We start from the raw sequence: 10,981 nt of genomic DNA, 5'->3' as shown, positions 1-10,981 counted from the left end.
GCTGCTCCTGCAGGTGACCCGCATATACTTCTCAGACATTTATGACATTACTGCTCTGAGTAACACCACTTAATGTTAAGAATTATGTGACTCTTCCTTTGTGGTGGCAAAGTATCTCTGCTTCCTAGAATTATTCCTTAATCAGACCTGCTGTTCAGTAAGAGCACAGCTCCCTTCAATCAGCCACGGGTTCATACATTTTTCTTAGGTTCAAAAACCTTGTTGTGCTAAGTGCCATGCCTAGGAGGAACAGTCCCCAGCAGGTCTGTATAAACCAACATCTGGCGACACTGGGAAGCAGTTACAGCAGGCTATTTCTGGGATGTGGTGACTAATTCAAGGCAAGCCTTTCCTGAAAGGGGAAAATGGATTTATCTTTAAGAACTTGCCCAAATCCTTGGAGATTAATACAAAAAATAGAATTGAGTGCAGTCAACAAATGTGGCTGTCCATTAACATGAATATAAACTAAGTTGGGAAAATGCTAACTTTTTCCCAGGTTATAGCTAACTTTGCTATTTGTGATAATGAGGGAGGAAGAAACAGGAATTGCAAAACACAGATGTCTAATCTCAGTAGTTTCCAACTTTCTTATATATAAGAAAGACTCTTGTAAGAAGGTGTAGATGAAAAACATCTCTTCCTAACCTTCTCCAAGCACCTGTTTTGATGGAGCCCAAATGAGGTAAGAGAAGGCAAGAGGAAAATAATCCTTTAAGTGTTCAATATTGTAATACAGTATCATTGCTTGGTTTGGTTTTGCTTTTTCACATATTAGAAATCTACTAACATTATTTTCATTAGGCTATTAATAATTACTTCTTCAAGATGCATTTAAAATGTAGAATTAGGATTTAAAAAAAATTAGGCAGCATGTGAGTTTCTAATCTTTTTTATTAACATTAGGCAGAGAAGCCATGCTGGACTCTTTATATTAAAGAAGACAATGACTTTGGCAAATCTACCTAGTTTAAAAGAATACAGAACAAATGTAACTACTTACACTGGGATGTTTCCAATTCAGAGTCAAAGTTTCCCCTTGCAAGACTGGAAAAAAGCAGAACACCAATGGGAACTTTTCAGCAAGCCATTTGAATCGGGCTTGAGGGTAGTGACAAGTATGGCTGTTGGTATCAGACAGATTTGTGTGAGAAGATGGTAGTGAACACTTCTAGTTCACACCTACTATTTGTTTTAATAAGTAAATGTGGTCAAGAACCTTAGTTCAGTAACAGCCTGTGAGATTAGATAAAGTGTTCAGAGTTGGCCTATAAAATATTAGATATGTTTGCAATCTAGGTACTTGTTTCAACACTGGGTGAGATTATAGTCAACAGGAAACGTCTACCAGAGGGGTCATTACAATAACAAATCAAGAACAGTATTTGTTACACTTTTTATAAAGTGACAAAACCAATCTAACCAAAATCCCAAACTAAAAAGTGCTTCACAGGAGTATATTAGGATTTCCAGAGAAATCCTAATCACAAAGAATTGGCTCACAGGACTACAGAGGAGGTTGACAAGTCCAAAATCTGCAGAGCTGATGTTCCTCAAGTCTGAGTTTGAAGGCCAAAAGCTGCTGAAGAACCAGGAACCGGCGGCGTGTCAGTTTGAAGGTCATCCGGCAGGAAGAGGTGATGCTTCAGTTGGAAGGCGGAATTCTCTCTTACTTGGGGGAGGGTCAGCCCCACAAGGGTTACACTGAGCTAAAAAAGCTTCAATGAATTTTCATCCTGTGGAGGCTTTCTTTCTTTTTCCTCTAACTTTTTGAGTTTGATCTGAGGTCCCGCAGAATGGAACTTGCTCCCTTAGCCTTGGGATTCCTGTGTGTGGCTTCTAGCCCACAGAGGTGCATGAGCAGCAGGCGGCTGGTGTGAGGAAGCAGGGGATTTGCTGGAGTGTGATTTGCCATGCTGCGAGGCTCATTTAAAATTTCACAGCATTTGAATGTGGAACGCACTAATGGCATCTGTTTGCTTTATTTTCTCATTTGTTGTATATGCCTGACTCTCCAAACAGATAACCATGGTGTCCTTAAATGAGTACGGGAGATGTGGGTTTGCCTTCTGGTTCTGCTACTTAAACTAATGTGTATCCTTTCTGAGATTCGGTTTCATCATCTATAAAATATAAGACATTTCCTCCAGAATTATTTTAATGATTAAATGTGACAGACTATACATATTTTTCTAAATATATTTTCTAAGGAATGACAACTATATGCAATGTGGGATCCTTGACTGGATCTTGGGATAGAAAATGGACATCAGTGGGAAAACTGGTAAAAATCCAAATGAAGTCTGTAGTTTAGTTAGTTAAATTGTACCCATGTTGACTTCTTAGTTTTGATAACTGTACTATGATTATACAAGATGTTAACATGGCGGGATGCTGGGGGAAGGGAATATGGGAATTCTCTATGCTATTTTTTTCTGTAACTATGAAATTATCTCAAAACAAAGAGTTAAACAGATGCATAAGGTAGCTGTAGTTATACTGTTGTCTTTTATTAGTTTATAAATTGCCACATGTACTCTTTCCACTACTACACGCTTCACACTGGGACCAGGCATTGCAGTTGATAAGTCTGTTCCACATGTACCATCTCATGAAACACTCAGCAATCCTGCAAGCTGGTATTCCCATTTCACAGCTAATGAAACTGAGGCTCATTAGAGGGAAGACAGGGAAGAAGAGAGGGAAGGGGCTTGCCTGAGGCCGCCCAGATGCTCCTTCCCTTTGTAAGAGAGTGCAGCCCTTAGCAGGTGGCCATTGCTGTGCATCATTACTCCACACCCTGTTACCAGGCAACAGGTCCTGCTCACCCCCTGCTCAGTGCCTCAGTGGGCCCTGCCCACAAGCAACCAACTGTCAGTGGGTGACCATTAGTAGTCCTGCTCAGCTACTGGTCAGCACTGCAGGGGGCCCTGCCCACAAGTAACAAACTGTCAATGAGGGTCCATTAGGGAAGCGATTAAGCCAACAGTGGTGTGGTGGGCGTCAGGTATAGAGTGAGGTAAGAGGCAAATTCAGGCCTTCCCTGGAAGGCCCCCCAGTTCAGCTAGCCCTGGGCCAGTGGGCAGCCTGGGGGCTGTGTCCAGCAGGACTCCAGAGCCCACACCAGGGCCACTCGCTGGTCTTGAGGCTGTGGTGAACCTCTCCCCCACCCCTGTCTCTGCTACCTGATAGCAGTGGCCCTCTGCCTGCGTCGTGGTCTGAGGAGCCTGGTTCCACCCACCATGCCCCCCACCCTTGTTTGGATGGCCTGAGGAGCCTGAGGGCCAGCTGCGTCAGATGTCTGGCTCCCTCAGCAATGACAGCTGGGCAGGGTGTGGGAACCTGGCTCTGAGGAAGCTGCCAACTAAGAGCTACCTCCTCTTAGCCAGGACCAAGACCCTGAAGGATGATAGCTATTCCTTGGGACCTTGCCCTTCCTTGTCAGAACAGAGAACAACATTTGTTTGGTGAAGATTTACAGGAACATCGTTTCCTAATCATGACCTGACCTCAAGAACAAAAGATCTGACACCAAGAAATGTGCAACAACTAAACACACTCTTCCCTCACCTTTCCTAGAAAAGGGCTTTGCTGAAAGCTTTCAGTAATTTGGGGGCTCTTAAGGGATGAGCTACCCATCTGCTTGCATGAACCTGTAATAAACCTTTATCTGTTCCAAACTTCCGTGTTTTAGTATTGTTTGGCCTCACTGTGCGTCGGGCAAATAGACTTGTCATTTGGTCATATTGTCTCTTGTACAGTCACATCAGAGGCCAGCTGGTGAAAGAAAAACTCAGTCTCCTTAACAAAAATCACACACAAGCTAGCGATGCTTTATTACACAAGGGATTTGGCAAAGGGCACATTCATTTTGTTAAAGAATCCCAACCTAAGATTCCTAGTGATCCATCTGGTGATACAGTCAACTTAATAAACAATAGCTGGTATTTACCAAGTGCTTGCAATGGGCCAGAGCCATACAAATCCCACCAGGAAAACAGGACTTTTCATTAGGATCCAGATTTAGAAAAGGCCCAGCTTCAAAGATTCTGTCTTGCACAGACTTAGCACTCCCATTTCCAGAAGTTCAAAAACTTCCTTTCTTATCTAAGGGAGAAAAAAAAGAAGAAAAAAAAAGTTTTAAGATCAAGAGAGGATGGATTTGGTGAATAAATTCAACTATCTGGATTCCCTGGTATTTATGCAGCTGTTATGGCCAGAATCAGGAAGAGCAAAACCGCATTTTATTCAGATTTGAAATATTTACATAAGTAAAGGAAGAGGAACTATATAAGACATCAGTTTCATATGGATGTCCTCTTGTTTGTAGCCCTTCAAAATAAAATCTCATAGGAAAAATCTTACCCAATGGTGGTTCAAGATATCCAAAGTATGTCTAGACTATACACAGTATTTTAATACAGGGTAACTACTAATAATGACATCATCACAATAAAAATAAGTCTGGGTTAAAAGGGTTTTTGTGAATACTATTTCTTCCTCATTATTATAATTGGAAAACTAGTGGTGGCTTACTCAGATTTAACATTATAAGCAAAATCATCAAATATGCCCTCATGTGCCTGACATTAAGTTGGTTCAACTGGTTTTAAGAAACCAGTCAGTTCAGGAGACTCTGTGTGTGTGTATATGTATGTGTGTGTAGGAAACTCAGACAATGGTTTTTAGCCTAACTCACTAATCAATTAAAATCAGGTTTGGTTATTCTGAGGATATAGTTTTATACAGCAAATTAATTCAGCATATTTGGATTGCAAGCTTCTTTGATAGTCACTGTCATGATTTATTCCTGGTTGGTGACTGGCAGCCATGTTTATTACTGCACAACCCTATTCTCTCCAACAGCTACTTCTAAGCATCAGGCTAGATTGAAAGATTATCCCCATGATAACATGGTGGGTGTCAAGTCAATTGTCACATTATGACGATAATGGATGACTTTCATAAATATATAATCAGCTAATGCTGATCCCACAAAGGTATTCAATCAGTTTTAATTCACTGAGACATCAAAAAAATTTCCCCACTCCTCAAAACATAAATTGCTCATTAAGTAAGCAGGTTTTTGGGTATGTGGAGATGCAGGCAATGAGGCAAGTTTGTGCCCCTCACCTCCAAATGCACGTCTAAGGACAAAAAGGCAAAGATGATCGTGTCTCTAAAACAAGGCACAGGGAAATACGCCAAGTCCTCCAGACCTTCCTGTTTCCCAAAGGTACAGTATAGATGTGGACCCCAGCGGGGCAGAGGCCATTGGGCATTTAATGAAGAAACAAAGCTGATTCCTATAAAACACATGGAAAGGATACAGTTATGTGTAAGGGGTGAGATGGCCTCTATAATTGTAGTTACTTCAGAGTTAAAAGAAATCATTTCAAAGGCCAGAATGTGCTGGCTCCTCATGTCAAAGACTTTATTGCTGTGTTTGAACTCAAGTTCAAATTGAAAAAAAAAAGATTAAAGGGAAGTGCTGGATTGCTGGTTACACGGTACCTCGGGAATGTCCATCATCCTTCTCAACTTCTGATCTCTCCAGTTCCAGTCAAAAATCAGAAACTTTAAGGGGTTCAAATGAAGGCCACCTGAAAGAGACAGAGAATTGCTACATTAAAGAACTCATGACATAAGCTTATTAAAAGGATTTTTTATTCCTTTGGTTGCTTTTTTTTTTCCTGGCCTCATTTGTTCTTTTCTCCCCACCCCATCCCCCCAACACTGGCAACTAATCTCTGCACATTAAGTGCTGTCCCTGTCTGATGGAAAACAAATGCAACACTCTGAGACTTGCTCTCCTTACAATCTTATCACTGATTCTCAGGGAAGCTGCTCTTGCTAAGCTTGTGAAATGCTCAAGGGCTGGCAAAGAATCAATCCCAGGCCTCCCTTTTACCAAGCCCCAGAGGGTAAAGTCTTTTTCCGACAGGAATTTGGTAAGATGTATCCTACAGTTCATGAGTTTGAGTAAACTTCAGGAGCTGGTGATAGACAGGGAGGCCTGGTGTGCTGCAGTCCATGGGGTGGCAAAGAGTCGGACACGACTGAGCAACTGAACTGAACTGATCTTATTGTTCAGGGCAGAGACCCTTCAGAGGAGTTGAATCCAGTAGAGTCTGCCTGTCTCTGAAAAGGTGAATCAGCAGAAGTTTGAAGACAGGGTTGGGAGGTTAATTTCAGGCAGAAAATAGAGTTAAGATGAATGAGCTCCAAAGTCTGCTGTCCTTTGAGAAAACTGGAAAACGACTCATTCCTACTGTCTTCCTATCTATCTAGAGACAATACTGAAATGTGGGGTGGAAGGGGACCTCAGAGGTTGTCTGTTCCAGAGGTCCCAGAATTGGGCAGTTAGCTTTTCCCTACTCCCCACGTTCTGACCACTGCCCCCAAGCTGTCACATCTGGAAATGTAAATAACAAAGCCTTCTTTTATCCCGCAGCCCTTCCCCTCAATACTGGTTTATTTCAGTAATTTCCTCTCTCCCTAAAGACTTTTTCATGCTTCTTATAACTACAATGCCTCTTATTTAATACTCTCTCTGTAAATTAAAAATGATATAAATGAAGAAAGACAAAGGGTTGATAGTGTTCCCTTAAAAATAATTGACCTGATGGTGGGATAGCAAATAGGTACAGCCTCTCTGGAAGGCAACTGGACATGCTATAACATGAGCTTTAAAATGCTTGGAGTTTGACAAAATAATTCTTCTTCCATTTCAATAAAACACCAGAAACTTAAGCACAGTTACTTAAAAAGATGACAACTGTGTACCTACTTACGCGAGCAAAAAAATTAGAAACAACCCAAATATCCTGCCTTAATAGAACTGTTAAACACCCATATAACTTGGAACCAATATCCAGAATATATAAAGAACTGGTAACAGCTCCATGGCAAAAAAAAAAAAAAGATGATTTAAAAATGGGTGTAGGAACTGAATAGATATTTTTTCCAAAGTAGACATCCAAATGGTCAACAGCTATATAAAAGGAGCTCAACATCACTAACCAACAGGGAAATGGCAAATCAAATCCACAATGACCTATCACCTTTTACCTGTGAGAATGACTGTCACCAAAAGACAATAGATACAAGCACAGGCAACGATGTGGAGAAAAAGAAACCCATGTGCACTTCTGGGGGGATTGTAAATTTGAGCAGCCATTATGGAAAACAGTATAGATGTTTCTCTAAAAATTAAAAATAGAACTCACCCTACGGCCCAGTAAATCCCCTTCTGAGTATGTATCCAAAGGAAATGAAATCACTATCTTGAAAAGATATCTGCATCCCCTTGTTCATTGCAAAATTACTTTTAATAGCTAAGACACAGAAACAACCTAAGTGTCCACTGACAAATGAATGGATAAAGAATGTCAGTGTTCTTTGGCTCACACACACACACACACACATACACACGAACATCATTTAGCCATAAAAAGAAAATCCTGCCATTTCTGACAACATGGGTGGTCCCTGATGGCGTTATACTGAGTGCAGTAAGTCAGACAGAGAAAGACAAACACTGTATTATTTCACTTATATGTTGAGCCTAAAAAAAAGAGAAAGCAAACCAAAAAATGTACTCATAGCTACAGAGAATAGATTGATGGTGGTTGCCAGAGGTGAGAAGCAGGAAAAATAGAGGAAGGTGGTCAAAGGGTAAAAACTTCCAGTTGTAAGGTAAATAAGTGCTGGGGATGTAAAATATAGCGTGGTGCTTACAGTTAACAGCACTGTACTCTGTATACGTGAAAGTTGCTAAAGAGAGTAGATCTTAAAAGTTCTCATGACAAGAAAAAAATTGGAACTATGTGAAGTGACTGATGTTAATCAAACTTACTGTAGTAATCATTTCACAGGTATCATATGTACCCATGATAAGAAAAAAAAAAAAAATGGAACTATGTGAAGTGACTGATGTTAATCTAACTTATTGTAGTAATCACTTCACAGGTATCACATGTACCAATCACGCACACCTTGGTTAATACAATGATATATGTCAATTATATCTCTGCTAAACTGGAAAAAAGCTCAACAGGATATTATGCAGTCACTAAAAATGAAAAAATAAAACTATTTCATGACATGGAAAGTTCTCATGAGATATTGACATATTGGGTGCTGTGCTTAGTCATGTCCCACTCTTTGTGACCCCAGGAACTGTAGCCCACCAGGCTCCTCTGTCCGTGGGGATTCTCCAGGCAAGAATACTAGAGTGGGTAGCCATGCTTTCCTCCAGGGGATCTTCCCAACCCAGGGATTGAACCCAGGTCTCATACTGCAGGCGGATTCTTTATTGTCTGAGCCACCAGGGAAGCATATTAAGTAGAGAAGACAGTTATAAAGTTATGATATGCAGTATGATTTCCAATTGGAGAAGGCAATGGCACCCACTCCAGTACTTTTGCCTGGAAAATCCCATGGACGAAGGAGCCTGGTGGGCTGCAGTGCATGGGGTCGCTAGAGTCGGACACGACTGAGCGACTTCCCTTTCACTTTTCACTTTCCTGCATTGGAGAAGGAAATGGCAACCCACTCCAGTGTTCTTGCCTGGAGAATCCCAGGGACGGGGAAGCCTGGTGGGCTGCCGTCTCTGGGGTCGCACAGAGTCGGACACGACTGAAGTGACTTAGCAGCAGCAGCAGCAGCAGCATGATTTCCATTTATAAAAAGATATAGATAAATGCATAGAAAAAAAAGACTGAAAAGAAATATAGTTAATATTAGCTGATAAGCGATATCTCTAAAGTAACTTACTTTCTTTTCTGTATCTTTCTGCATTTTACAAAGGCTCTTATAATTAGAAAATCCCCTTATTAAATAAAATAATACAATTCTGTCTGTAAGTGTTATGGGATAGCTTTTGACGTTTAGAAACTCTGCTTAATATAGCATATATTTAAACATCTCAAGTCATAAACAGCTACATAAAATGTGTTATGTGCCATTTGAATTACTTTGTTAAATTTTCAGTTTTTAGAGTGATGGAATTGTTTCTCTTTAAACGCTTTGTATATAGCCTAACATCTGTAGTCAATGAATATGAAACCATTCATTCAGTTGGAATCAGAAATAAGAGTTATTTTCCTTTTATAAAAAAATCAACAGCTCCTTAAATGATTTTTCCACTTCTTAGATGAAGTAAGGTTTCACAGTGAGTTTTCACAACTCTGTAGAACTCTAATTTCAACAATCTGGACAGCTTTGTTTTCTCTGTCTCCCTCTCTCTCTTTTAAATATTAAATATGGAGAAAAGTGACTCTGTTGCCTGGGGTGGGGGTGGGCAGTGGCGGTGGCACATAAAAACATGTGGAATGCAGTAAGGAAGAGGTGAGCCCTTGGCTAAGAGGTGGAGAACCACGGTGCATCCCTGGGCCCTCCAGCTGCCCAGCCAATCTCTCCTGACTCCGTGTCTCCTAGATGGACTACGAGCACCTCTCATTTGCTCTTTCACTTTCAACACCCTCCTGGGGCCACAAGACAAAAATCCAGCCAATCGCTGTGCAAGGGCCTTCCTCCAAAATCTGACTTTCTTTCCAACTGAAGTACAGACTACTACAGCCAGTAAAGTCTCCAACCAAGAAAGGTGGTCTCTTTAATAAAAGTAGTAACTAGTATTTGTTGAGTTCCTAAGGAGTGACACTCACTGTGTTTAGTTTTTTATTGGCATAACATACCCCTTGTTGTTCAGTCGCTCGGTAGTGTCCCACTCTTTGCAAACCCATGGACTGCAGCACACCAGGCTTTTCTGTCCTTCACCATCTCCTGGAGCTTGCTCAAACTCATGTCCATTGAGTCAGTGATGCCATCCAACCATCTTGTCCTCTGTTGTCCCCTTCTCCTCCTGCCTTCAATCCTTTCCAGCATCAGGGTCTTTTCTTAGGAGGTGGGTCTTTTCTAATAAGTTGGCTCTTCGCATCAGGTGGCCAAAGTACTGGAGCTTCAGTCTCAGCATCAATTCTTCTAAAGAATACTCAGGATTGATTTCCTTTGTGATGGACTGATTGGATCTCTCTGCAGTCCAAGGACTCTCAAGAGTCTTCTCCAACACCACAGTTCAAAAGCATCAATTCTTCGGTGCTCAGCCTTCTTTATGGTCCAACTCTCACATCCATACATGACTACTGAAAACACCATAGCCTTGACTAGATGGACCTTTGTTGGCAAAGTAATGTCTCTGCTTTTTAGTATGCTGTCTAGGTAGGTCATAGCTTTTCTTCCAAGGAGCAAGCGTTTTTTAATTTCATGGCTGCAGTCACCATCTTCAGTGATTTTGGAGCCCCAAAAAACAAAGTCTGCCAGTTTCCCCATCTATTTGCCATGAAGTGATGGGACTGGATGCCATGATCTTAGTTTTCTGAATGTTGAGTTTTAAGCCAGCTTTTTCACTCTCCTCTTTCACTTTCACCAAGAGACTCTAGGTCTTCTTCACTTTCTGCCATAAACGTGGTGTCATCTGCATATCTGAGGTTATTGACATTTCTCCTGGCAATCTTAATTCCAGCTTGTGCTTCATCCAGCCTGGCATTTTGTATGATGTACTCTGCATATAAGTTAAAACAGGGTGACAATATATAGCCTTGACATACTCCTTTCCCAGTTTGGAACCAGTCTGTTTTCCCAAGTCTGGTTCTAACTGTTGCTTCTTGACTTGCATACAGATTTCTCAGGAGGCAAGTAAGGTAATCTGGTATTCCCATCTCTAAAAATATTTCCACAGTTTGTTGTGATCCACACAGTCAAAGTCTTTAGCATAGTCAATGAAGCAGAAGTAGATGTTTTTCTGGAATTCTCTTGATTTTTTTTATGATCCAACAGATGTTGGCAATTTGATCTCTGGTTCTTTTGCCTTTTCTAAATCCAGCTTGAAAATCTGGAAGTTCTTTGTTGAAGTACTGTTGAAGCATGGCTTGGAGAATTTTGAGCATTGCTTCGCTAGCATGTGAAATGAGTGCAATTG

General features: G+C 41.0%; 1 protein-coding gene across 3 annotated transcripts in view; it reads right to left on the bottom strand.

Moving 5' to 3' along the window:
• Positions 1-3,812: 3,812 nt before the first annotated feature.
• Positions 3,813-10,981, bottom strand: part of CMSS1 (cms1 ribosomal small subunit homolog) — a 388,986-nt gene continuing 381,817 nt past the window's right edge. For all 3 annotated transcript variants that reach the window (XM_055567914.1, XM_055567915.1, XM_055567916.1), the window contains 2 exons: positions 5,515-5,603; positions 3,813-4,107 (listed from right to left, as the gene is read on the bottom strand). In XM_055567914.1, coding sequence (XP_055423889.1) covers positions 4,024-4,107; positions 5,515-5,603 — 173 coding nt within the window. In that variant the 3' untranslated portion in view covers positions 3,813-4,023. The remainder of the gene's footprint in view (positions 4,108-5,514; positions 5,604-10,981) is intronic.

Source organism: Bubalus kerabau, chromosome 2 (assembly GCF_029407905.1).
Source record: "Bubalus kerabau isolate K-KA32 ecotype Philippines breed swamp buffalo chromosome 2, PCC_UOA_SB_1v2, whole genome shotgun sequence".
NCBI classification, from domain to species: Eukaryota; Metazoa; Chordata; class Mammalia; order Artiodactyla; family Bovidae; genus Bubalus; species Bubalus kerabau.
The sequence above is the reverse complement of the archived record's forward strand: the minus strand, read 5'-3'. Positions and strand labels throughout refer to the sequence as shown.